Source organism: Plecotus auritus (assembly GCF_963455305.1).
Source record: "Plecotus auritus genome assembly, chromosome: 5".
In the NCBI taxonomy this organism is placed as follows: domain Eukaryota; kingdom Metazoa; phylum Chordata; class Mammalia; order Chiroptera; family Vespertilionidae; genus Plecotus; species Plecotus auritus.
In genome coordinates this window covers 36,649,270-36,675,073 of record NC_137776.1, presented here as the reverse complement: position 1 = coordinate 36,675,073, position 25,804 = coordinate 36,649,270, and the positions used below count along the sequence as shown (strand labels likewise).

Genomic DNA, 25,804 nt, shown 5'->3' with positions numbered 1-25,804 from the left:
TGGAAAGGAGATGCGTTAGTTCACAATCTGAGCCACTCGGGGTCTCTGCACAGGAGCAAGGGGGCCATGGGTCTGGGCGCAGCGTGGGCCGCAGCCCTGAGAGCTGCTCTGAGAAGCTCAGAAATGTTTATGCAACAGTGGAGCAGGCTCTGGCTGAGGGGCCCGTGAGGGAGCTGGGTGGAAAGTTGTACAAGACCGGTGTGGGATGGCGGGAAAGGAGCCAGGTGCGTGGCTGCCTCGGGGCAGGTGATCCCGTTGCTGTCATGTTTGGGCAGAGACTAAAGAGTCTGTGGGTGGGGGTGTTGCCAAGATTCTCCAGACACCGGGAGGGTGCTCAGACCAGACAATCCCCAGGGGCCCTCCTGGCTCCAAAATTCCATAATTTTGCATTTCTCTGGAAAGGGGAATAAGCTGAGTGCACGCTGCCTGCACAGCGGCCTGGGTAGGTGGTGCAGTGGAAACCTCCCCTGTTAATGCAGAGGCAGGAAAGCTGATAAAGTGCCAGAGAGCAAGTCTAAGGTCCGTACAGCCAAGTACCAAGAGCTAACTGTGCCGTGCAGGGACATCGCTTACGTGTCATTTTTGCTTAATTCTCACGATAAGCTCTGGTGTGCAGTGCCACGCCCGGGCGGAGTGATGGTCAGGACGCCTGTGTTCTGTCTCCCCTCTCCGTTGGCATGTCTGCAAGGGAAGGGATCTTCTGATTGAAAGGCGAGGTCTCAGGTTCTCCCTCTGGTGCTGAGGTCCGATCCTGGTGGCCGCAGGGAGCCTCTGGCCCAGTGCCCTGGCCTGGGAGGTGAGGGACAGAGGGGCAGTGACGTGCTGAGTGCCTGTGGGAGGACCCTGCAGGGTGCAGGGAAAGGCTGCCCAGGCTGCAGGCTGGGCACCCCTGAGACCACAGCAGCGAGGAGCCCAGCCCCCTGGGTATCTGAGCTCACTGTCCGTGGTGCCCCTGGGCCTCTCGAGGTGGGGAGGGGCCAGTAGGTTGTTTGGGTTCAGCCTGAGCCTGAGCCCGAGGCCCCAGGTGTTGGTTCACTGTGTGTCACCTGGGCGTGGCGCGCCTTCCCTGGGCGCTTTGGCTCAGGCACAGGGTAGGCGGGATTCTGCAATGGCTCCCAAGATCCTGGTTCCACAGAGGAACACAGTCAGGTGGGAGCGTGACAAAGCTGGCAGATGGCATTAGAGACCCACAGCACCCTGTCCCCAGGTGGCACCTGGCCAGGAGCTGTCATCTGACCCGCCCCGGCCCGCCTGGCTGGCGTCCGATTCCAGGTGCAGGTCCCAGGAGCTGGCTCCCGCTGTCCGTGGAAGGACCGAGTTCTCTGCCTTCTCTCCTTTGCCGAGTGGGCAAAGCTGCTGGCAGCCCGAGGAAGGAGCTGAGATGAGGCTCCCAGGAGGCTCAGGAACTGGAGCATTGGGTGACACAAACCCCTGACAGGAGGCTCACTTCCGGCTGGGCGCCCAGGTGCTGCTGCTGGGCCTGCTCTAAGGTCCAGCCTCCGCCTAGATGGCCACATGACCGGAGGACCTTGCCCTGGGAGCCTGGCAGAAGGAAGTGGCCTGTCTTAGGGGCCGGCGGGGGAGGGGGCGGGGGCGGGCTGGCCTGCTTCTACCCCATCTCTGCTGGAGCCCAGCCTCCACCCACCCAGCTGCCCTGGCCACCGCTCAGCCAGCTGCCTGGTGAGGGAAGCCAACCTTTCCCCAGGGCAGAGGGAGGCAGCTAGGGGCCCCACAGGCCCGGTGATGATGGCCTGTCAGGCTCCCGGGAAGTGACCAGGCCTGGGAACACGTGAGTCATTGTTTAAACTTCTGTATACTTGGCAGTGTGTGTGTGTGTGTGTGTGTGTGTGTGTGTGTGTGTGATTGTGTCTGTGAACCCACACATGAATAATCACAAGGGCACAGTGAGGGGAAGGAGTCTGTGGGACTGAGGGCCACGGTCAGGGAGGTCGGGGTCCTGGCAGGAGATTCCTACTTAAAGTGCAGTGACAGGCCTTGCGGGTAAAGTGCTCGCAGCGAGGAGGAACCAGGTGCTCAGTCAGTACGGGAACGTTGGAGTAACCGCACAGTAATCTCAGTGTTCTCTCCGTGTTGGCAGGGTCACTCAAGGGACGCCTGACGGGAGACTCAGCGAGCCAGCCCCGCCCTGGATTAGGTAGGCTTGCAGTCCTTTCTTTTTTCTGTGGTGGTCGGGAGATGGGCTTGTAAGAAAGGGAGTCTATTAGCCCTCTCACCAATCTGCATTCCTGAAGCATCTCCGTGACAGAGACTTCAAAGACCCACCTTGATTAAGATCTGGAGGTGGGGCCAGGCCTGGAGTTTTCAATTTCCTCTCTGAACAGAGGGCTTCCACCTCTGATTATCGAAAGCTTACAACTATAATCACACAAAAATTATACATTAAAATGCTCACTAAGTCCGATTCATTACAGAGAAAAGAATTAAAACCTAGTGATGATCCAGTGGTAGGAAAGTGGTTCATTAAATTAAAATAGTTGTAGGAATGTTACACGGTCTTTGAACATACATAACATGTAGCAATGTGTAAAGCTGCCTTTGATACATTTCGTAGTTGTTTTAAAGGTAGGATACAAAGGTATATGTTAAAACTATGGGTTTTGGTCGGTTTGTTTGTTTTTATGATTCATTAAAAAAAACTAGAAGTAAGCAAAATGCTATTCCTGGTTGTATTAAGGGTATGGGATTATGAGTAATTTAATTTTTTCATATTGAGGGTGATGTATTTATATTGACAGTAAAATAACATTTTTCAACAAAGGTGTAGCATTGCCAAAGGAGTAAGACGCTGGCACCTGGAATTTCAGAAATGATCTATGCATTCATAGCCCGCCTACTTGGTTAATTAAAACATGTTTTCGGCTAAAGATTTCCTTGACTCAAGAAGAATTTTATTAACTGGTACACAAAGATAGCGAGGAGAACTTGAGGGCTATCGATGGGTGAGAATGCATCGCTGCAGGTGTGTTAGGACTTTCTGTGTAAAATTACAGCACAAGTCAATGGACCATCTGCTCCTAAGCAGGTGCCTTAAGTGCTTCCAGTGAGAAACAACGTACGAGCCCGGGAGGCACAGAAAGCTCGAGGATTCCATTCTGAAAAGGGTCCCCCCTTCCCAGCTCTTTCTAGTGTAACTGATGTATAAGACAGTGTAAGTTAAGATGCGTAACATGTTGCATTCATCTATTGCAATACGATGATCACCATTGTGTCAGGTAATCCCTCCAGCCCGTCACTTAAGTACTATTCTTTTGTGGTGAGAATTGAAGATCTACCCTCTCAGCAACTTCGAGGTATAAAATACAGTATTGTTAGCTGTAAACTCCATGCTGTATATTAGACCCCCAGAATTTATTCATCTTATTACTGGATGTTTGTACTGTTTGGCCAATATCTCCCCATTTCTCCCAGCCTCTAGTACCCATCGCTCTACTCTCTGCTTCTCTGAGTTCAGGGGAAGAGCCGTTTGTAAGTTAGGACTTGCTACTGAGGTGATGGACTTTGGCCGATGAGTCCAGGCCAGCAGGCGGTTCCCTGCAGGAGGATTGCACCGCAGTCTGGATGCAGGAGCGAGTCCTGCACGTTCCCGACTGGCTGAAGTCACGCCAGGGCCCGGTGCATTTTGTGTGGATGTGAAAGCCGCCGTGGGGCTCCCAATTCTGCCTGTTTGTCTTAGAGGAGCTGCTGGCTCTCAGTAAGGTGGCGTAACGCAGGGGCCCCCAGAGGCCTCCTGCTCAGCTCCCATAGGAGGCTCAGGGCAGCCTGGCTCAATAAGCTCCACTCCTCACCCTCGCACCCTCACGGGGTGGCCTTCGAGTGAGTCACTTGCTGCTTTTCTTGGCCACTGAGAGCTGAGTGGCTGTAGGCCCTTCTGCTCCCCGCCTTGCCTGTACCAGTTCACCACGTGCCGGGCTGCCTGGTGTGACTGGCTGTGCAAACCATGCTCTGGAAACAGCACGTCTGTCCAATGAAGGTTTCTTGCTAAGTGAGTCCGTGTGGGTTTCTGAGATATTTATGGAACACCTACTGTGTGCCCCAGGAATACAGTCCTTGCACTCTTGAGTGGCTGTAGCCCAGGGGGAGGGAGCAGATATTAACAAAATAATTATATAAATTAAATCACATTGGAGGTTACAGCCCAGCAAGAGCGATAAGTCATTACAAAATTAGTTCTACGAATTAAGGTAGAGTTAAAACTGAGATAATTTCGCTGGAGAAGAGGAGCAGGACCTGTGGCCCATGAAGTCTGTTTTATTAACTGCTATTTATGGGGCCTGGACACATGATCGGGGCCAGGCTGGCAGCTGCAGGACCAGAGAGGAGGCTGCAAGCTGAGGGAGATTTGTATCAACCACAACAGAGAGAAGCGAACAGATCAACAGCCCTTCCCCGGAGGCCGACCCCGGTTTGTTTGACCGAGAGTTATTGGAAACTCTCTAGTGATGTTGAACTCTGACCTCTTGTTATCTCTCTCTGGGCTTCAAGGGAGTCTGGACTTGCTGAATCCCCAGGCTGTGAATTTCTTTCCCGGAAGCCAGCTGGCTTTTCAGGTGCTTTCCCGCTTGTTCAGGTTGTGTACGTTGCCTTTGGGTTTCATTTTGCACCTACCAGGGGTCAGAATCTGTGGGATGAATTGCTTGGAGTTCTGCATGGGTGGGTGGGCTCTCCGAGAGCAGAATGTTCCTCCAGCACCCTCACTGAGTGCCGGTGGGTCTGTGGGATGCAGGAGTCCTGGGTGCCCAGCGCCCCAACACCCCAACAGGACCAGGCAGGCCCGGGCAGGTCTTGACCAGATTGCTCCTAGTGCCTGCCCCCTGCTAATTCTCAGCAGAGACCCTGCTCCCTCCCAAGTCCCTCCTCTTCTGCCTCAGGCTTCAAGAAATTTCTCAGTTCAGGCAAATATTTCAAAACATTGGTGTTTTGATGGGTTATTTGCCTTTCCCTGTTTTCCACAGTACCCTGTGTTTCCTTCCCTCCATCCCTTTCCTCTGTTATTTATTTATAAAATATATTTTTATTGATTTCAGAGAGGAAGGGAGAGGGAGAGAGAGATAGAAACATCAATGATGAGAAGGAATCACTGATCGGCTGCCTCCTGCACGCCCACCACTGGGGATTGAGCCCACAACCCAGGCATGAGAATCAAACCCTGACCTCCTGGTTCATAGGTCGACGCTCAACCACTGAGCCACGCCGGCTGGGCTCCCTCCATTAGTTATTAGAGACACTGTTACTACTGTGACGAAAATGGACAAAATCACAGCGATGGTTCTCCGCCTTATCAGTGAAGGGAATCAAAGGTTTGCCATCTTGAAGCTACCTTTTGGGATATGGATTTCAAGCTGTTTATTAAGAAAGAAAAGACTCAGAAAACACTTTTGACCCTGAAGAGGTTTAGACATCCAGCTTCAGGAAGGGAGCCTTGGCTTCATGACCTTAAGAACCTTTGCCCTCGCTCCAGTCAGGAAGACTCCCGGCCTGCTCGCTAGGAACCAGTGTCCCTGGGACTGTCCTGCCGTGTGTGTGTGTGTGTGTGTGTGTGTGTGTGTGTGTGTGTGCGCGCGTGTGTGTGTGTGTGTTCTACTCTTCCTCAACTACCTGTAAATCGCCTCTTCTCACTCCTTTGTCCAAAAATGTCTCCTATCCCTGATGTTGTCTCACTGTCTGGGGTTTTCATGTCTATGTGAATTCCCTGTGCACATGCATTAACAACTTTGATTTTCTCCTGTTAACCTGTCTCTGTTAATTGGATGAACTTAGAAGGTGGGAGAAAACGTATTGATATATTTTTTAGCCTCCACAGCAGACACTGGGGAGCTTTAGAAAAACATGGATGGAAAACGTAAGCACTTTTATCTCCCTAACCCCTCTCTGAAACGTCATACGTTGGTACCATGAGGCATCATACTGGAAGCTGAAACCCCAGAGTGTCCCTTTGAGGGGGGTTCCAGACCTGCCACTTGACCCCTCTTCCCCAGGTGTGGGAGAGCCCCTGCCCCTGCTCTGCCAGGTCCGCCACGCTCCAGTCACATTCTGTTTAGGACAGCTTTGTTGGAATTGAGGACTCAGTCCTGTTTGTTTTGAGATTTCCATCCCAAACTCTCTTCTTGTCTGTCCTGACAGGCGATCAGGGCAGTCTATGGCCGTGGCTGCTTGTTGGGACCGCCGGGGAGCTTGGTCCTCTTCTCTCTGCTCTTGCACCCCCCCTTTTCCTCTCCAAACTTCCTCCCCTTCCTTCTTCCCACCCGACCCTGGGGGGCCTCCCTCTTTTCCACCCAGCTGACTGCCTATGGAGGGTTTGGATATTTTTTAGGGAAGTCCTTCTTTCTGGAAGCAGTCCATATAATAAGCAAAGACAAAGGGTGTTAAAATGCCACTGTTGCCCTGGCCAGGTGGCTCAGTTGGTTGAGCTTTGACCTGTACACCAAAAAGGTTGCGGGTTCGATCCCTGCTTGGAATGAGTACGGGAGACAACTGATCGATGCTTCTTTTTGCATCAGTGTTTCTCTCTTTGGCTCCCTTCCTCTCTCCCTAAAATCAATAGAAACATATCCTCAGGTGAGGATTAAAATTTTTTTAAATGCCATCGTTTTGCAGCCCTGTAAAAACAGGCTCGGATAATGTTCGTCAGTGGTCACAACATCACAAGGAAACCCGTGGGCACTGTTTGCCTCCTGGGAAATGCCCACCACACTCACGAAGCATTCTCGCCAAAAAATAGCCTGTTATCCGACCAGGTTTCTGTTTTGAACCCCCACACTATGGAAAAGACAGGGCTCGCAGGAACACAGCCAATGGCGGCCTAGGGATACATTCGGCAAGTCAGGCTGGGAAGCCATGGATGCTCTGACTTCTCCACAGACACATTGCAAAGGAAATAAGGATACGTGCATACAGACTGAGTTGCACATGGAATAATAGCATGTCTGGGACTTGCTTCAGACTAATCTCTGTGGTGGGGGATCTGGGACGTGGATGAGATGTGATCGGCTGGCCACTGTGGATGGGGGTGACCCTGCATGAGGTCCATAGAATGGTATCCTTTCTCTCTATGTGCTCTGTGTCTGAAAGTTTCCACAATGAACAAATATGCAGGGTTTGCCCAAACTTATTTTGACCACAGAGCCATTTTCCTGCAGGGCACCTCAGGGTGGGTTCTGGGTTTCCCGAACCACAGGAAGGCTAATGTGTTTTGAGATCCTTGAAACACCAACGTTTTTTTAGACAGATATTTTTGAAACACCAACCTTTTTAGATAGATTTTTTTTTAATCCTCACCCGAGTATATATTTCCATTGATTTTTTAAAAAAGAGAGTGGAATGATAGATGGGGGTGAGAGGTGGAGGTGGGGGTGAAGGTGGAAGAGAGAGAGAGAGAGAGAGAGAGAGAGAGAGAGAGAGAGAGAGAGAGAGAGAGAGAGATTGCCTTCTGCATGCTCCCTGATCGGGGCTGGATCGAACCTGCAACTTTTTGGTGAGCAGGTCAACGCTCTAACCACTGAACAAGCCAGCAAGGGCTAGATTTTTGTTTTTTTAAATAGGTTCACCCTGAACAGAGAGAGTACTTTACCTCCCAGATGTTTCAGATACTTTTTGGAAAAAGTAATAGATTTTTAAAAAGGGAGGATTAGTGGAATGAGGACAATCAGCCCATATGATAATCGGCCCACCATGGTCACTGCTCAGGGCCTGCAGCCCTTTTCGTACAATGGTCTCTGCTGGGCACCGCCAATGTGCTTTCCACACACAGCTGCTCATGACATTTCTCACAGCTGGCCAATGCTCTAACCACTGAGCTCGGTCCCCCGCTTTCCAGATGAGGAGATGGGTGTAGAGTGCAGCAGTGATCTGGAACTCCATCAGTCCCTCCGTCTGTTCATCCATCCCAGGCTGTCTGCACTCTGCTGGGAGGCAGTGCTGCGGGGTGAAAGTGCTAAGGTTATTTGGTGGCAGATGTTGTGTGTCTCCGCAGGCCATGGCGCAGGTGGTTGGGCCCCCCCAGCCCGGGGCGGGGCAGCCCTGCGTGTTCAAGCTGGTCCTCCTGGGAAGCGGCTCTGTGGGCAAGTCCAGCCTGGCTCTCCGATACGTGAAGAACGACTTCAAGAGCATCCTGCCAACTGTGGGGTGTAAGTGACGGACTGACACCCTTTCTTAGTCTCCAAGGGGAGAAGCCAGGGCGCCGACCCAGGCAGAGGCACACAGGGCAGACATTGTCTAGAGCCTTGGGCATCATGAGCCCAGGCAGGGAGAGATGAGGTCCCGGTGGGGAGGCACAGCAGCCTCCAGAGCTCATCGGAGTCTGCAGGGGTGGAGCTTTAGGGTCAGGGCCTCTGGCCCCAGTGGTTGGGTATGGGGATTGTGTCCGAGTGGGGGTTGGGAGGAGCCGGGAAGAAGCCCTCCAGGCTCTGCCTCTCAGCCTGCCCCGTCTCCCTCTGCTAAGCACTGCCCTGGGCAGGTTACCTGTGAGCAGCCCCCTTTCTGCCTGGACTATTTACCAGCTGGGCCTGGATTGGGGGTAGGGGACAGTAGGGCCGACCCTCTCACAGCACTTCTGAACGAGACTCCAGGATAGGGCTCCCGGAGGTCAAGGTCTATGAGGTCTGCTGGGCTGTTGGCCTTCACATCCCGCCTGGAGTGAAACCCCCCGATCCCCACCCAAAATAAGGAAACCCAGCATGTTCTTTATGCCAGTCCTCCTGGGAGGCTGAGGGCAGGGTGGAAAGCCACCTCACTCAGAATCAGAGCTTTGGTTTCAAATTTGGACTCTGCCATGGACAAGTCATCTGTTTCTCTGAGTTCACTCATTCATTCATGCACTCATCCATCCATTCATTCACTAATATAGGGAGTATCGTGGGTTTCTGAAAATGAAGATAATAAATGAGGGCTCTTTTCCGTGTTGGAGACAAGGAGTCTATGGGGTGGGGGTTAAAGGTCGCCTCCATCCCACCCAGGGCCCACTTGAGGGCCTGTGTTTCTCTCCAGGGAAGACAAGCTTCTGTCTTTTATAACTACTCTGTCACTGCTGCCTCATCACCACTTGGACTGAAAACCCCAAACCCCTTGAAAATTCGTCGGGACTTTCTATTGATGGAAGCAGAGCCGCTGTCATCGTTTTCAGATGAAAAAGAGAAATGTCAGAAGCTTGGCTATTGAATGGAGGAGGTGAATCTGAGCTTTGGTGCCCACGTGCAACCTGGCAGTGATGACTTTTAAGGTACAACCAACATCAAATTCAGAAATGTGACTTGACATGGTGGAAAACGAACAAAGGATGTGGATAAACGGCTGACATTCCTGACTCATTCGGGAGAGCAGAGGGCAGGCAGGGGGCTTCATGTGGCAGCCCGACAGCCACCTGGGCAGAGGGCACCCTTGGCCCATGGTGAAGACGGGAGCTGAGCTTTAGAAGGCTGAAGCGAGTGGGCAAAGTTCGTGCAGCTGATAGAGCCCCTCCAAGGCCCGTTCGCGGCCTGCACCCTCAGGACATCAGTCCCACGGAGCACCTACTGCATTGTGTCCATGTCCCTCCTGACCCTGAGCCCCCGTGAGCGGGGAGCCATTAGTTTCCACACTGACACAGAGACTGCTTTGTTTGACCCAGTCAGTCTGCTCTGGCCGCCTGCAAGCACCGCTGTTTTGGGGCTGGAAGTCGAGATCAAGTTGCCTGCGAGGTAGGTTTCTTCCTGAGGCCTCTTCTGCTCGTGTGTAGGTGGCGGCCAGCTAACTGCACTCACTGTCGCCTCCTCTTTTTGTCTGCACGAGGGGAGGGAGAGGAGAGAGAGGGGGCTCTCGGAGTTTCTCCCCGTAAGGGCACTAATCCCATCACAGAGGCCTCACCGTCAGGACCTCATCTAACCCTAATCACCTCCCAGAGGCCCCACCTCTTCATACCATCACACTGGGGACTAGGCTTCAACCTGTGAATTTTTCGAGGACACAGACATTCGGTCCATACACGTAGGAAGTTCATCTGATTCAGGTTCCTGGACAAGCGGGAAAATGCGGGACGTGCTGGCAGAGGACCTGGCTGGCGGTTGGCAGTCTCCCCAAACTAGAGTCTCACGAGAGAATCATGACGTTACCAGCTCTGTGCTAAAATCCTAACCCAGCCCCGCCCTGCCCTCTGCCGGCAGTGGGCGGAATTGTGTTCCCCAAAAGCCAAGTCCAAACCTTAGCCTCCAGTGCCTGTGACTGTGGCCTTATTTAGAAAAGGGTCTTTGGGAATGCCATTGGTTAGGGGTGTTGAGCTCGTGCTGGATTGCAGGTGGCCCCTGAGTCCACCGACTGGGACCTCATTGGAACTCAGAGACACGGGGAGAAGGCCATGTGAACCGGAGGAAGACGGCAGTGATGTGTCTACAAGCCCAGGAACGCGGACGGGGCCGGCAGCCACCAAAGCCAGGACATGGCATGGGAAGGATTCTCTCCCAGAGCTTCGGGGGGAACCTACCCCACGGCGCCTTGATTTCTGGCCTCTGGTCTCCAGAATGGAAACAATACATTTCTGTTTTAAGCTACCCAGTTTGTGGTAATTGGTTACAGCCGCCCTAGAAACCAACTCTCTGCCTTGCAGTGAGGTTTTAATTTCAAGAATCTCCCAACAGGCTTCAAACTCCACACAGGGTCTGGGTGGGCACAGGGCAGCAGCTTGACGGGAGCCCCCATCCCATTCTGCCGGCTCCTCCCCCAGCCCCTCTCCTGCCCCCTCCCCACCCCTGTCTTGTTCTGTATATGACGCACCCCACACCCTCTGGTTGGTGCTACCAACAACTATGTGAAAATCACATCACCTTGGCAAGCAAAGCTCAGAGTTGTGAGTTCGGGCCCTGGGAGCCTATGTCCTCACCCGAAGCCTCCGTGTGTCTATGAAGTGTCTGCAGCAGTTACTTGCGACACTTGGCTTTTGATGGAAACTGCCACCTCCCAGAAGAGGTGTTTGCTCAGCCTTCCCGGCTGCGGACGGCAGGAAGCACGTGTCCCCGATGGTTCGCTGAGCCCAGGGCTCGCACGGGCCCAGCCTGAACGGTGGGTGGAGGCCGGGTCCTCCAGATAAAGCTGCCCCTGGGCCTCCGTGTTCCAGGTGCGTTCTTCACGAAGGTGGTGGAGTTGGGTGCTACATCTCTGAAGTTTGAGATCTGGGACACGGCTGGCCAGGAAAAGTACCACAGCGTCTGCCACCTCTACTTCAGGGGCGCCAACGCAGCGCTGTTGGTGTACGACATCACCAGCAAGGTAAGGCTCACCCTGCCCGGCGTGTCTCCACACCCTTCGCAAGGCATCTGCTGTGTTCTCCCCGCCCTCTGCAGCAGTGGGCGGAATTGTGTTTCCCAAAAGCTCTGTCCAAATCTTAGCCTCCAGTACCTGTGAGTGTGGCCTTATTTGGGAAAAAGGTCTTTGTGGATGTCATTGGTTAGGGGTGTCATTGGTTAGGAGGGCATGGCTGGTCCTCCCAGAACCCTGTACCGCTATTCAGGACTCCCACTGATGATGGTGGGGGGGGCGGGTGTTACAGAAACAGGGAGGCACAGCCCTGGCTGCACATCCCACATACGGAATATCATCGGGGAAGATGCTAAATACCAGTGAGCAGACACCTGGAGCCGGAGACTGGAAGGGTGGGGCTCGGGGGGAGTCATGGGGGCTTCCTGCAGGAAGGTTCTAGCAGAATGTGGAGGGAAAAGCAGGGATAGCCCTGCTGGGTGGGTGGGGGCAAGGAGGTGGTGGGCAGGTGAGCAGGAAGGGAAGGGAGTGCTGGGAAGCAGGTGGACCTGGTCAGCTTTGCTGTAGGGAGGGAAGGGGCTACATGGGGCCTGGGGCAGGAGCCCCACTACCTGGTTTGCAGGGCACTGTTGAGCCTCCTGGGACTGTTGTTGGGGGAGGAGCTCCCTGTGGCCCAGACCCTCCGAGGTCAGAGACGGAGCAGATGTCCTCTTCATGGGATAGGCCGGTGGGGTAGGGTTGGGGGGGGGGCTATCTGTCATATGGTCAATAGGACCATAGCATGTTCTATACAATGTGACATGGACACCTGCTTTTCCTTTCCCGGGATAGCTGATGAAGACTGCCTATAGGATTTGTCTAAGATTCTTCTTTCCTTTTTGAGGATTCCTTCTGCAAGGCTCAGCAGTGGCTGAAGGACCTGGAGCGGGAGTTCCTCCCTGGAGAAGTCGTGGTGATGCTGGTTGGCAACAAGACGGACCTCAGCGAGGAGCGGGAGGTGACCTTCGAGGTAAAACTGGGGATGGGTCATTATGTCATCAGGAGGAGGAAGGAGTGACCCTGAACCCCTCCCCCCATTCACATGCACAACCATCCACATGTATGCACACACACATTCTCACATGTACATCCACAGGTACACACACGCACATTCACGCATATGCACGTGTTTGCCTGCACACACCCAAGCACCCACTCACATGCACACCCACACTCCCCACACCCACTCACTCTGAGAGATGTGGGTTTTCAGAATTTTTCCTTGTATCTAATACATTCGTGAAGAAGGCTTAAACGAAGAAGTCAATTTTCTTTGCTAGGAACTGAGCAAGGATAGAACATCTAAACAGCTGTCTTTCTGTAAAAGCACCCACCATGGAGGAGTAAGAGCTGTGGGAGATGTGGGCAGGGGCCTGTATGGGGAGCCCCCAGCCCTCGTGACCCAAGTCCTGGGCAGGCCCCATCCAGGAGCACCAAGACACAGCACTGAGTCAGCTCCCAGGGTTGCACCTGCTGCGTGGGGCTTAGTGCTAGGAGGCTCACCTGGGTCTCACACCAGCTGGAGACTAAACAAAACCAGACCCCCAAATGAAAATGGTGACCGAGCCACGTGTGGTATTGGATAGGTGGAGAGAAGAGGTGTCGGCCAAGCATCTTAGGGAACGCGTTGTAAGTAAGTACTGTGGGTTTTGTGGCTGTTTTCCTCAGGAAGGCAAGGAGTTTGCAGAGAGCCAGCGCTTGCTGTTCATGGAGACCTCGGCCAGACTCAACCACCAGGTGACCGAGGTCTTCAGCGCCATCGGTGAGTGAGTGCCCCAGGGAGCATGGGGGTGGGGCCATCATGAGCTCTGCCTCATCTGGCCTTCTTTTCTGGCATCCTGGACCCAACAGGATGTCACTAGGGACTGGAAGGTGAGCGGGAGAGTCGGGGCCCGAGCTTCATGGCTCCAGGTGAATGTCAGCGAGGGGTGGGGTCCCAGGACTATGACGTGCAGGGCTGTGCAGAACTGGGGGCTCCCTCATACCACTCCCCACCACCTCTGTCTGTGCTCACAGCTCGAGAGCTGCTGCAGAGAGCGGAGAGGAAGGAGGACCAGACACGGCGGGGAGATGCCCGGCTGGCTCTAAACCAGGGGCCCACGGGGCGGGCCAAGTGCTGTGCCCGCTAGAGGCAGCTACAGTCACTCCAGGAGGGGTCTCAAGGAGGAGCCCCCCAGCCTGACCCAACTGGTCCTCAGGATGAGCCACCGCCAGCGCCCCGTGGACGGTGGTGCTTAATTCTGCTTCTCCATTAACACTGGCTAGTTCCTGGGGGTGCCCAGCAGCTGGCATCTCTCAGAGGAACCACTCCCCAAAGCCGTGGGAGTCATTCAGGAGAGGACGGTGTTTATGGCCTCACCTCCTGCACCCAGACACAGACTGAGTCCCAAGTGCCCAGGCCAGGTGCACCCGCCCAGCCTGGCTGCTCATCCACCCTGCTGCTCCCGACTCCGAGGAATCAAATGGGTCAGAGGGAACAGGGACCTGGTGTTGGGCAAGGCCCACCTGCTTCTGGGAGTGGGGAGAGGACGGATCAGGCGCAGGGGGAGGTGGCAGTGCCAGGGGAAATGGAGTGACGGTTTTCTAAAAAAAATTAAACTGCTTTCTATAACATTGTCTCTGGTGCATTTGCAAGGTGGGAGTTTTGCCGCACACATCCTAGGGGAGCTCGTGGTGAGGGACTCAGGAGGCAGGTCAGGCAGCAGGCAGTGACAAAGGTGGCACAGGACATCTCTCCAATGTTGACACAGGTACACCAGCCTCGTCACTGCCTGTCCCCCTTCACCGAGGCCAGGTGGTCGCTGTGGGAGGTGAGCCCCAGTGACAGGGGGAGTTGTCAGAGGGGCTGTTTTGGGGGGTTGATGTTGGTTTTCATCCTTGCCTCTGGGACTAGGATAAGCAGGTTTGGAATCTTAAATAGGATGTTGTTACCATCTGAAAAGGGTGGCTTCGCTATATTGATGGTAAGAATGGACAGAGGGACCCATGGAAAACTTCCAATCCCATTGGCTTTGAACTTCTTGGCATTTAAAGGGCACCAGCATTTTTAGGGGCCCCTCCTGTCTGCTCTCTGCTCTCATCCACCCTTTATGGGAACATCGGCCCGGCCCCTGGGCCTGAATCTCATGTGGGGCTCGGCTGGTGGTGGGCCCTGGCAGGGGGCTGATCATGCCATGGAGGCCTGTCGTTGTCCAGGGGGCTGATCACGCCATGGAGGCCTGGCATTGTCTAGGCTCCATCTCAGGGAGGTCACCACAGCATGGCTGTGTCCCTGCCAAAGGCCATGGCCTCCCTCCTAAGTTCTGGCTGCTGCTCCCTCGCTCACCCATCAGCCAGGTGCCTGAGTCTCTGCATCATCATACCTGGGCAGGCGTTATCCTAATGGCAAGGACTGGGCTCCTGGAAGACCCAGCTTCTGTTCTGGGGAGATGGAAACAGCCCAGGTGTCCCGCCATTCAGATTGTCCTGGTGCTTATTCAAAAAGACACTCCGTGAGACCTTTCCAGACAAAAGCAGAGCAGATATCCCAAGGCGCTTTCTTGTCATGACCTTTGAGAAAAGCTACGGGATAAATAAAAGGGCCTGATACCTTGGTTGTTTGTTTTTAAATACATTTTTATTGAGAGAGAGAGAGAGAGAGATGAGAGAAAAACATCAACAACATCAACTGGTTGCCTATTGCAGGGGATCAAGCACACAACCTGGGCATGTGCCCTGACTGGTAATCTTGGTGACCTCTTGGGTCAACACTCAACCACCAAGCAACACTGGCCAGGGCTACCTTAGACAATTTTTTTAAAGATAATTTCACAGGTGAAATCTGACAACTTATTCCAATACTAGAGGCCTGGTGCACAAAATTCATGCATGGGGGTGTGTGTCCCTCAGCCCAGCCTGCACCCTTTCCAATCTGGGACCCTTCGAGGGATGTCCGATTGCCCATTTAGGCCTGATCCTGGTGGATCTAATCTTAAATCCTATTTAAGATTCCAAACCTGCTTATCCTAGTCCCAGAGGCAAGGATGAAAACCAACATCAACCCCCCAAAACAGCCCCTCTGACAACTCCCCCTGTCACTGGGGCTCACCTCCCACAGCGACCACCTGGCCTGGTGGATCAGGTCTAAATGGGCAGTCGGACATCCCTCTCACACTCCAGGACTGCTGGCTTCCAACTGCTCGCCTGCCTGCCTTCCTGATTGCCCCTAACTGCTTCTGCCTGCCAACCTGTTTGCCCCTAACTGCCCTCTCCTGCAGGCCTGGTCACCCCTAACTGCCCTCCCCTGCAGGCCTGGTCACCCCTAACTGCCCTCCCCTGCAGGCTTGGGTCCCCCCCAACTGCCCTTCCCTGCAGGCCCAGTCGCCCCCAACTTCCCTCCTCTGCCAGCCTGGTCACCCCTAACTGCCCTCCCCTGCTGGCCTGATTGCCCATAACTGCCCTCCCTTGCAGGCCTTGTCCCTCCCAACTGCCCTCCCCTGCTGGCCATCTTGTGGTGGCCATCTTGTGTCCACATGGGGGCAGCCATCTTTGACCACATGGGGGCAGCCATCTTGTGTGTTGGAGTGATGGTCAATCTGCATATTACTCTTTTATTAGATAAGATAGAGGCCTGGTGCATGGGTGGGCACCAGCTGGTTTGCCCTGAAGGGTGTCCCAGATCAGAGTGGGGGTTCCCTTGGGGTATGGGGTGGCCTGGGCGAGGTGCCTGTGGTGGTTTGCAGGCTGGCCATGCCCCCTGGTGACCCAAGCAGAGGCCCTGGTATCTGGGATTTATTTATCTTCTATAATTGAAACTTTGTAGCCTGGAGCAGAGCCAAGCCTTCTGCTTGCTCCTTGGAGGCAGCCATTTCTGTTGGGATTTATTTATCTTCTATAATTGAAACTTTGTAGCAGAGGCCAAGGCAGGCCAGGGCTGTGGGAGCTTGGCTTCCTCCATCACCGGGGGCAACCCAAGCCTCCTGCTCTCTCCAGCTCCGTGGCTGCTGCCATTTTTGTTGAGATTTATTTACCTTCTATAATTGAAACTTTGTAGCCTTGAGTAGAGGCCTGGGTCCGCCAGGTGTGTGGAAAGCTTAGCTTCCTCCATTGCCAGGGAAAGCCAAGTCTCCTGCTCGCTCTGTGGCCGCAGCCATCTTGGTTGGGTTAATTTGCATACTCACTACTGATTGGCTGGTGGGCATGGCTTGTGGGTGTAGCGGAGTGATGGTCAATTTGCATATTACTCTTTTATTAGATAGGATGTGTTGCAGTTTCTAAATGTAGTTAAGTAGGATAGTTTTTCATACGATTATGCCCTTTGCTACCCTGGCCACTAGATGGCGATCTACCATCACTTAAAGGACTTATTGCTAGCTTTACCCAGTGGCCAGATAAGTTTCTATTGAACTAGTACAAAAAATGTTTTACATAAATGTTAAAGGCACGCTTTAAAATTAAATACCCATTGCATTTTGAAGTTATTTATTACGTGTTCTTATAAGCTAATATCTTTTTAAAGAATTCTCGTGATTGGCCACAAGCCTTAGAACAGAAAACACAAGAATTCTCGTGATCTGTCTTCGATGTATTAATTAATAGCAACTAGGCTGCTCTCAGGTCCCGAGTCTTCACTCCTAAATACAAGGCTTTCAGAGGAATTTCTACTGCTTTGATAGATGTGACAGAAGTATGGAAGTAAGGATGACATTGGTAGGATGCCCTTACATCTATGTCTATTTTACTCCCGTCTTGTCAAACTAGCATTGCTGTGCTAGAATCTATTATTAAAGCGCCCTTGGACTCATTTCCACCAGGCCCCCCGCCAGTGGCTGGGATGCATTGTGGTCTGGAGCCCGGGTTCTCCATCACCTGGGATGTGATCTCCCTCTTCCCTCTCCTGTTCCCCAAGAGGCAGGTGGGAATCAACCCTGCATTGGAATCACCTGGCAGCCCTGCAAGCAGCATCCCTTTCCCACTGAGGCTTTTGTTAAATTGGTTTGTAGCTCTGCTTTGAGGCCTCCCTGGTGAACCCACTATTCGGGCATGGTGGAGGATTGCTGTGAGGGCAGAGGTTCTCTCTGTCCTTCCTTTTGGGGGGTGTCCAGTGCCTAGTACAGTGTCTGACACACACCAGGTGCTCAACAAATGTGTGTCCAACAAAAAGATAGGAACTATTCCCCCCCTCTGACCCAGATATCTAAAGAAAAAGGCCAGCTTTCCGAGAAACAGTCTCCACTATGGCTGACACAATTATGGAAGGCTCTCTATGCCAGTGCTCACCCCTTCATCTCAGCCCTTACCAGAACTTGGGGGGCGGTGGGGGAGCAGTGGTCCTGGAGCACAAAGAGGGGGGGTGGTGATGGGGCGGGCAGGCATTCATTGCTCAGATGCTTCAGGAAAACGGTTCCAGGACTTCACTGGGTCCCGGGGAGGCCAGTGTGTGAGCCCACTGACTGCATGCAGCCCAGGAAGCTGCTCCAACCCTTCTTAGCCTGGGTGTGGACCTGGGTTCTCTCAGAGTTTGTGTGTGTGTGTGCGCACACGTGGTGGAGGCAGGAGACGCAGAGAGGTTGCTAAATGGCACCTTGGAGCAACCCTGCTGACCTGTTTCTATTGACTGTGTCTCCTCTGACGCCCCTGGAAGAGCCCCCTTTGCCCAGAGGGGTGACCCAGGGACCCATTTATACTTCTTATAAAATTTATTTACTATCTAAACCTAGGACAATTTGAGAATCAAAAATTATCTGGCCCAGCCCAGGCCAATGTGGCTCAGTTGGTTGAGCATTGTCCCATGCACTGAGAGGCCGCATGTTTGATTCCCTGTCAGGGCACAGGTCTGGGTTGCAGGCTCCATGCTCAGTAGGGGTTGTGCAGGAGGCAATCCATGCTTCTCTCTCATAAATGTTTCTCTCTCTCTCTCTCTCTCTCTCTCTCTCTCTCTCTCTCTCTCTCTCTCTCTTTCTCTTCCTGCCTCTCTCACTAAATTAAATAAAAACATATTTTAAAAAAGTATCTGTAAGGTGTTGAAAAAAAGAAAAGAAAAGAAAGAAATATCTCCTCTTCAAGATTCCGGCGAGCATGTGTTTAAGGTGTTGGAGAGTCACCACGTGCCGCCCATAATGTAATTGCTGCTACTGGTGAGAATGTTAGTGGTGCTCACATTACTGGGGGCTCGGAGAGAGACAGGGGCTGAGCTCTTTGGGAAACTGGGCTAGGGACCACTGTGGTTGCACAGAAAACCCTTATAATTGGAAGATCTTCCTCAAATAAACAGTCGGACCTGGCATTTGTCAGAGTGGCCCAGGCCCCTTCATCAGAAACGAAGCCTCAGAAAGCATGGGGAGCACCCATGCCCACAGGGAGTGACCAAATCCACTTCTCAGGGCGGGGAACACGGAGTGACCAAATCCACTTCTCAGAGCGGGGAACACGGCACAGAAGAGCAGGACACAACACCACAGGGAACCATCACCTGCGCGGATCATTCTACAAGATGGAAAGTCAATGTCACAGCCAATAAAAAGAGCAGGCACTATAGAGAAATAACGAACTGCAACTGTGGCTGTAGACGGGAGCCTACAGAAAAAGGTGACGAAGACTTCCTGGCAACCTTGGGGCTCTTTGACTACACACTGGATGACATTATGGAACTATTAAAATTTGTAGGCATGCTAGTCATCTTGTGATTACATCGGAGATGGTTTTTGTCTGGAGGAGAAACATGCTGAGCTACGTAGGGGGAATGTCGTGACGTCCGCAGCTTCCTTCCCAAGCACAGAGAGAAGGGGGTGAAAGTAAACACAGTAATTACTGTGGGAGCTAAGGGGCGGGTATGTGAGGGTCACTGTAATCACTTTCAAACCTTCTCATATGTTTGAAAACTTTCATAATGAGGAGATGTAGAAAACATAAAATCGTCTGCCTCTTCATCTCTCTAGGGACAGAAGATGTTGAGTTTCAGGGCTGCCCCAACAAAGTGTCAAACAACAGAAATGTCCCCCGGTCTGGAGCCTGGAGGCTTGGGGTGAGGTGAGGGCAGGGCTGGTTCCTCTGGGGCTGGAGAGAAGCTGCCCCAGGCCTCTCCAGCTTCTGGTGGTTTCCTGCAATCTCAGTGCTCCTTGGCGTGTGGGACATCACCCTCTCTGCCTCCATATTCTGTCTGTGTCCCGATTCCCTCTTTCACAGGGAATCCCCTTACTCCAGTATGACCTCATCTTAACCATTTATGGCAATAACCCTGTTTCCAGGTAAGGACACATTAAGAGGTCCTGGGGTTAGGACTTCCACATATGGACTCTGGGGACATAGATCAGCCCATCACAGAAGCCCGCAACCTGCAATTGTCTGATGTCCAGCCCTCTGGCTTCCCTGTACCCAGAGGTGCTGAGTGCTGCCCCTGCTGGAGGGTCAGAGCCAGGCTTGAGCCACATCCTATTCACCTTGGGAAGGTCCTTTCCTCAGGCCCCCTTGGGGGCAGGTCACCACCAGTGACCCTGTCACTGCTCCATCTGACAAGAAGAGCCCCCCCAGCTGCTGCCCCTGGCACAGCCCCATCTGGGTGGTCTGGGCCAGCTCTGCCTCCTCTCGCTGGCTGGTGAGCCGTGGACCTGCCTTCTGCAAATTGAGCTGGGGCAGCTGGGTCTGGGGTCCTGCTCTGGGTCCTGGACCCTGGGTCCTACTGAGCTTAGGTGAGCATGAGTCCTGTGGTCAGTGTGGGCTTTGGAGGTCCTGCCAGCAGGGTGCAGGCAGTGCTTCCTTCTGGAAATAAGTGGTTAAACCTGCTCCCCAGCCCTAGATTGCAAGCAGGGCCTAGGGGTGTGAGGTTCACACTCACTGAGCACCCATCCATGCCAGCAGCAGCACCTGTGCCCACCAAGCTCAGAAACGAGGTGGGTACTACTGTCTTGGGGTATTCAGATGTGGAAATTGGGGCTCAGGAAGGTTAAGGGGCTGAGTCTCCCTCTCCCAAAGCAAGTTACATTTAAGGCAGGACAGAAAACCACGCGATGTGAAACAAGTAGCAAAGGGACACAGTGTGGGCAGAAAGCAATCTAGGTTCGGTCTCCCTGCTGCTGATTGGAAACAAGTAACTCACAATGCTTTTCCTCCTCCAGAGTACCAACCAACAAGGGAGGTAAAGAGGACAAAGCGGGGCCTGAGAGAGGGCGGGGCGAGAGGGGCAGGGCTGAGAGAGGGGCAGGGGCTGAGAGAGGGGCAGGGGCTGAGACAGGGTTATGGGCTGAGAGAGGGGCAGGGCCTGAGAGAGGGGCCGGGCTGAGAGAGGGGCATGGGCTGAGAGAGGGGCAAGGGCTAATAGAGGGGCAGGGCTGAGAGAGGGGCAGGAGCTGAGACAGGGGCAGGGGCTGAGAGAGGGGCAGGGCCTGAGCGAGGGGCCGGGCTGAGGGAGGGGCCGGGCTGAGAGAGGGGCGGGGGCTGAGAGAAGGGCAGGGGCTAATAGGGGGCGGGGCCTGAGAGGGGCGGGGCCTGAGAGAGGGGCAGGGTTAATAGAGGGGCGGGGCCTGAGAGAGGGGCAGGGCTGAGAGAGGGGCAGGGGCTGAGACAGGGGCAGGGGCCGAGAGAGGGGCGGAGTCTAAGAGGGACGAGCCTAAGAGCAAGGCGGGGGCTGAAAGGGCTATGCTGCCCTCCTCTGGGCTGGAGCAGAGCGCAGCCACCTTTGGGCGGCTTGAGTAGAGGGCACTGGGCCTGCAGGTAACCAAGAAGGTACCAGCTCCTCTATTCCCTATTGGGCTCTGAGTGTCCTCCAGGTTTGTCACCACACAGACGCGTGTAGATGAGGCAGCTGCTTTTATTAGGATTGAAGGGAAAGTAGTCCCTGGCGGAGGGGGCTGGGGTTGGGGAGAGGCATTGGGGGTCACTCCTCCTGCGCTGGGTTGTCACCCATCCTGGGAGGGCTCAGCGCCTCCTTCCAGGGGGAAGCCGACTGCTGGTGCCACAGGCTCAGCTCCAGGGCATTCCTCAGGGCCACTCTTCTCCGTCCGAAGCGGCCCACAGGCCTGATTCTGCGGCCCGTGTACCAGGCAGGGTCGATGTCCGGGGCTGGAGAGAAAAGGCGAGACAGTCACAATCTATGTTCCCTGGTATGCCTAGTGTCCTGCCCTGTGGTGTTGGGTGCAACTGCCTGCTCCCCATGGGGCTCCGAGCTCACAGGCCAGGCTGGGACCCACCCACAAAGGAGGGGCACCCAGAGGATCAGGCGACACCTTTTCTGGGTGGTGTGGGGTGGCTTTGGGAAACAGGAATTCAAACTCACACCAGGACCAAGGACTAGTCCCTTCCTCACCCCCATCGAGTGTCAGCAGGGGACAAAGCATACTGGAGTCCCCGGCCACCCTGGTGGTGGGAAGTGAACCCTGGAACGTGTGCTGGACAGGGACACTGGGAAGCGGGTGACAGGGCAACTTTGGGTTGAGGACTGCTGAACACAGGCCAACCCCCCAGAGCTGGGGCACTTAGTACAGACGTGTCCCAGGTTAGGAGGTGGCTCTGGGGTGGAGGGGTGGGTGAGGGAGGCTGATATCTGGTTGGGTGGGCACTCACTGCGGGTCTCCATGGAGTGCTGGTGGGCTGGACATGTTGCCCCTCGCAGGGCCAGGCCCAGCAGCAGCAGGCACAGGAACCAGGCCTGCAGCACCTTCAGCCCTCTGGCTCCTCGCCGAGGCCCCGCTCGAGGTGGGATCCCACACGGGAGGGCTCTGCCTGGGGTAGGGGGGGCAGGAGCAACATTAAACATGCATGAGGGCGCCTGTGTACAAAGCTGGGAGCCTTAGGTAATGTGAGTGCTGTGTGTACGTGAAAGAGTGTGTGTGCACAGGTATGTGAGGGGTATGTGCAGGCATGAGCTTGTGTGTCCATGTGGAAGGATGTGTGTTCCTGGGAGTGTGTGTGTGTGTGTGTGTGTGTGTGTGTGTGTGTGTGAATTCTCTGTTCCGTGCTGGGTGGGCATGAGCACAGAAGTAGCAGACCACCTGGCAAAGTCCCGCGCCTCCTCAGGACCCCATTCTGTCCTCTGCACAATGAGTATTAAATGAGGTGGTCCTGTGTGTCAGCCTCTGTGGCTCCGTCATGTGGGCACTGACCCTGTGTCATCAGAAGGAACCAGGAGGTGTGTAAGCTGTGGGTGCAGAGAGGCAGGCTGTCTGGAACAGCTCGGTCTGTCAGTCTGTCTGTGTTAGGAAGCTGGGGGGTGTGGGAGGCCTCTGCATAGCTGTGTGCTGTGCACCCAGGCCTGAGAAGGGAGGGTAGAGGTGAGCAGGTTTGTGGGGAGCTGCCCGGAGGAGCCCAGAGGAGCTGCAGGGGTGGAGGGAGCCCAGCCTGAGTCAGTGCTGGGGGTTGGGGACTAGGCATGGACCAGGCTCAGGGGCTGGGACCCAGTGAAGGGTTCTTTCCCTCATTCGGCCCAGGACCTCCTGCCGCCTGTCCAGTCCTGCCCCCAGGCCCATTGGAGGACGTGAGTGGACAGCTGGGCATTGTAGGGGGGTCAGTGTCCTATGTCCGTACCAAGAGCACCCCCCTCCCCATGACCCCTGGGACCTGCCATCAGCAACAGGGCAACCCCCTACAGACAGGGGCACTGTGGGCAGCAGAGGGGCCAGAAAATGCATTTTGTACTGTGGGTGGAGGTAGTGACCTGCCTGAACTGGTCCGTCCAGCAATTCCTCATGCTGGGTCCTCTGTCAGGTTCCCCACCCTGTCTGTCTCAGGGAGGACCCCTCTGCCCACCTTGACTTTCCAGCCTGTCCTGAGCCACTCAGAAAGTGCTGTCTACCTGGGTGATTTTAAATGCCCACCCTTTTCTTTTTTGGGTGTCACACAGGGGGTGGGGGACCTCGACTCAGGAAATGGAGGTGCCACCATGAGAACAGAGTGTAAAGAGATGCTGCTTTCTCCTCCCCAGGGGCTGGGATTCATGCTGGATGGAGGGCACCTCAGGAGAATGTTAGCGGCGCCTGGCTCCTGATCCCCAGGGGGAGATTTTTGCTGTCTGTCTAGGGGGATTCCCTGTCTGCATTCTCAGTGGCATGCAGGGGTGGCCTCCCCACTTTGCCTTCACCATGGACAGCACTTGAGTACTGGGGGCCCTGGGCAGGCAGGCGTGGCCCTCAGACACATAAACCGTGGGGTGGCTGTCCCTGCCTGTCCCTGCCTATCCCACCCAGTGCTAGCCAGCCTCGCCGCTGGAAGAGCCAGCATGGCCTTCGTAGAACCCGGACCCGGAGGGAGATTTGCAGAGTGACAGTCCCCTGGGCTACTCACCACTGTTCCCCATGATGGTGCTGAGGTGGCCAGTGTCCTGAGTGTGACTCAGCGGGAGCCAGCTTACCCCTTTTATAGCCCCAGGAGGAAGCAGCCCAGCCTCCTGACGCCCCCCTCTCCCCTTGGTCCCCGCCTTCCTCACAAGGGGACATCAGAGTCTTTGTTTTCTTTTCTTCTATTTTTTTTTAAACTCTCATCAGCGATGTGATTTGTCCCTTCCTGGGTTATATAATTTCATTTGGGCCAAGTGGTTTTAAAACACATTAGCCTTCCTTCTTCACACCGGCCTTGGGGACACGGCAAAGTCAGGTGTCAACAGTCTGGGCAGCACGTGAGCCACTGCCTCCCACACAGAAAGGCAACCGTGCGGCCACTCCTTCACCTCCTCTCAATCATGGTGAAAGGAGAAGGACCACGCCGGACACGACGGTGTTACGTCTCCGGGATCCTCCTCAGTCTGTGGCTTTCCGTGGTGACATTCTCATACACAAACTACTCTCTCCATTTCATAGCTTAAGATAGGTTCCTCTAGGCTTTTACAAGTCTTCATCAGTAATGTTTTCAATGGGCACATTTATTATTATCAGAAAACAAATATGTTGAATTTTATTGTAAAAGCAATTTATATACATCTGGAAAGAAATTAACACATGTAGAAAAATAGAAAAAAAAACAGAAAAGAAAAGCACAATAAAAGCAAAGAAGTGGATCGTTTCACAGGTGATGTGCTTCCTTCTATTGGTTTCCCACATCTTTTCTGGGCCAGTTCATCATATTTATATGTTTTCGAGTCTCATTCTTTTCATTTAACAGTTATGTCCTTGAGTTGAAATAACTGACAATATTCTACCATTTAAGTTGGACCTAGACACCTAACTCATTTGTATTCTGAATAATTAGATTATGTCAAAGGTCACTAAGTGCTGTTGAGTGTAGGGTCAGGGAGCCTGTCCTGGGGAAGGAGACCTGGGTGGTCCCCTCAGGCATGTAGGCTTGTGATAGGACATGTCATGTGACCATCACTTCTCAAAAATTCTTCAGGGCTGTACCTCCCCCTCTGGGGATTGGCTGCCCATTCCTGGTGGCCAGCAGGCTCCCTGCGGATCTGGAGTCTGTGGGCACTGGTGAGGGGGCACGTGACTGGGGCCTGGGCAGTGGAGGGTGGGTACAGGGCTGTGATGGTGGCTGCAAGTTGAGGTCACTGGCGATGGATTCCATCAGAACTGGGGGTGTCTCAGCGGCAGTGGTGGCCAAGTGCTCAGGGGTATTTCTTACAAATCGTGGTGAAGGATCGCTGTCCGGAGATGTGCCCCTGTCTTAGAGGCAGCCCTCTGGGTGGTCCCCACAGATATGTGTGCAGTCAGGGTCACCTGGAGGCAGCTGTCTGGGCATCACCATGGGAGCATGTGTGCACATATGTATGTGTGCATGTGTGCCAGTACAAGTGTGTGAGCACACATATGCCTGTATGTACATACATGTGTGCCTTTTGTGTAGGGGGGGGGCAGTAAACACATTTCAGCAAAGTAGCTTTGTCACAGAGTGGCACTGGTGCCCTACCACTTTGGGGCTTCACCAGTGGGTGTCTGTAGGCAGTGGGAGACGAAAAATTAAAGGCATCAGACGAAAAATCAAAGGCATCAAATAAAATATTTTATTTAACCCTAAATAAAATATTTTTTCTTCTATCACCATTTATTCTCCCTTTACCCTCTTCTACCTCCCCCACCCTCTTTAAATAAAATATTAAAGATACAAATTCGGCAATGTATTAAAAACCTAATTATCTTGACCAAGTAAGGTTTATCCCAGGAAAGCAAGGGATTTTTCCTGTTGGAAAAGTCATGAGGTGACTGAGGGGAATTGAGAATTCGGGAGTGGTTTGGGAGACACGGAGCGTAGGGTATGGTCTGATGAGGGGCGGGGAGGGGCAGGGCTGGGGTCTGAGGCCTGGGGTTTCTGGCTCCAGGGCTGGGTGGCTCGGATGGGAGCTCTGTGGATGGGAGAATTGATGAGTTCCGTGGTGGCAGGTGTTGGAGGAGCTGGAGGGATGGCTATGCAACTGCTCTGGGCATTAGTAGCTCCTCAGGGAGACCTTGGTCATGGACCAAGCACAGTGTGAACAGAGCACAGGTGGCCGAGAGCAGGTTCTGGGGCACAGCACCCCGTCCTGCCATAGGAATACGCAGGGACATGTAGGGCAGCCAGAACTGTGTCTTCTTTGACTCCTAGGAGCTCACCTTGACTTTAGTTTACTTTGTGAATAAGGATG

The 25,804-nt window shown here is 53.8% G+C and overlaps 2 protein-coding genes across 4 annotated transcripts; one reads left to right on the top strand and one right to left on the bottom strand.

Annotated features, from left to right (window-relative positions):
• Positions 1-1,513: 1,513 nt before the first annotated feature.
• On the top strand, positions 1,514-13,890 carry RAB17 (RAB17, member RAS oncogene family). 3 transcript variants are annotated; one of them, XM_080671383.1, is made up of 7 exons: positions 1,545-1,789; positions 2,099-2,155; positions 7,991-8,144; positions 11,102-11,253; positions 12,125-12,250; positions 12,949-13,042; positions 13,297-13,890. In XM_080671383.1, the coding sequence occupies exons 3-7, from the start codon at positions 7,994-7,996 to the stop codon at positions 13,407-13,409; spliced, it is 636 nt and encodes a 211-aa protein (XP_080527509.1). In that variant the 5' UTR covers positions 1,545-1,789; positions 2,099-2,155; positions 7,991-7,993; the 3' UTR covers positions 13,410-13,890. The 3 variants fall into 3 exon arrangements, with proteins under 3 accessions (XP_080527510.1, XP_080527509.1, XP_080527511.1); XM_080671385.1 differs by lacking the exon at positions 1,545-1,789 and adding an exon at positions 1,874-2,001; XM_080671384.1 differs by lacking the exon at positions 2,099-2,155 and having other exon boundaries at positions 1,514-1,789.
• A 7,158-nt stretch (positions 13,891-21,048) lies between these two features.
• Positions 21,049-23,565, bottom strand: PRLH (prolactin releasing hormone). Its single transcript, XM_080668071.1, has 3 exons — positions 23,533-23,565; positions 21,817-21,975; positions 21,049-21,315 (listed from the first exon to the last, which is right to left on the bottom strand). Exons 1-3 carry the CDS (start codon positions 23,543-23,545, stop codon positions 21,131-21,133), a joined length of 357 nt encoding a protein of 118 aa, XP_080524197.1. The 5' UTR covers positions 23,546-23,565; the 3' UTR covers positions 21,049-21,130.
• Between the last annotated feature and the right edge of the window lie 2,239 nt (positions 23,566-25,804).

Coding starts and splice junctions, on each gene's coding strand:
- RAB17 (XM_080671384.1), top strand. CDS start 7,994: ATGGCGCAGGTGGTTGGGCCCCCCCAGCCCGGGGCGGGGCAGCCCTGC. Junction 8,145..11,101: donor CATCCTGCCAACTGTGGGGT/GTAAGTGACGGA, acceptor TCCGTGTTCCAG/GTGCGTTCTTCACGAAGGTG. Junction 11,254..12,124: donor TGTACGACATCACCAGCAAG/GTAAGGCTCACC, acceptor TTCCTTTTTGAG/GATTCCTTCTGCAAGGCTCA.
- PRLH (XM_080668071.1), bottom strand. Junction 21,316..21,816: donor GCACTCCATGGAGACCCGCA/GTGAGTGCCCAC, acceptor TTTTCTCTCCAG/CCCCGGACATCGACCCTGCC.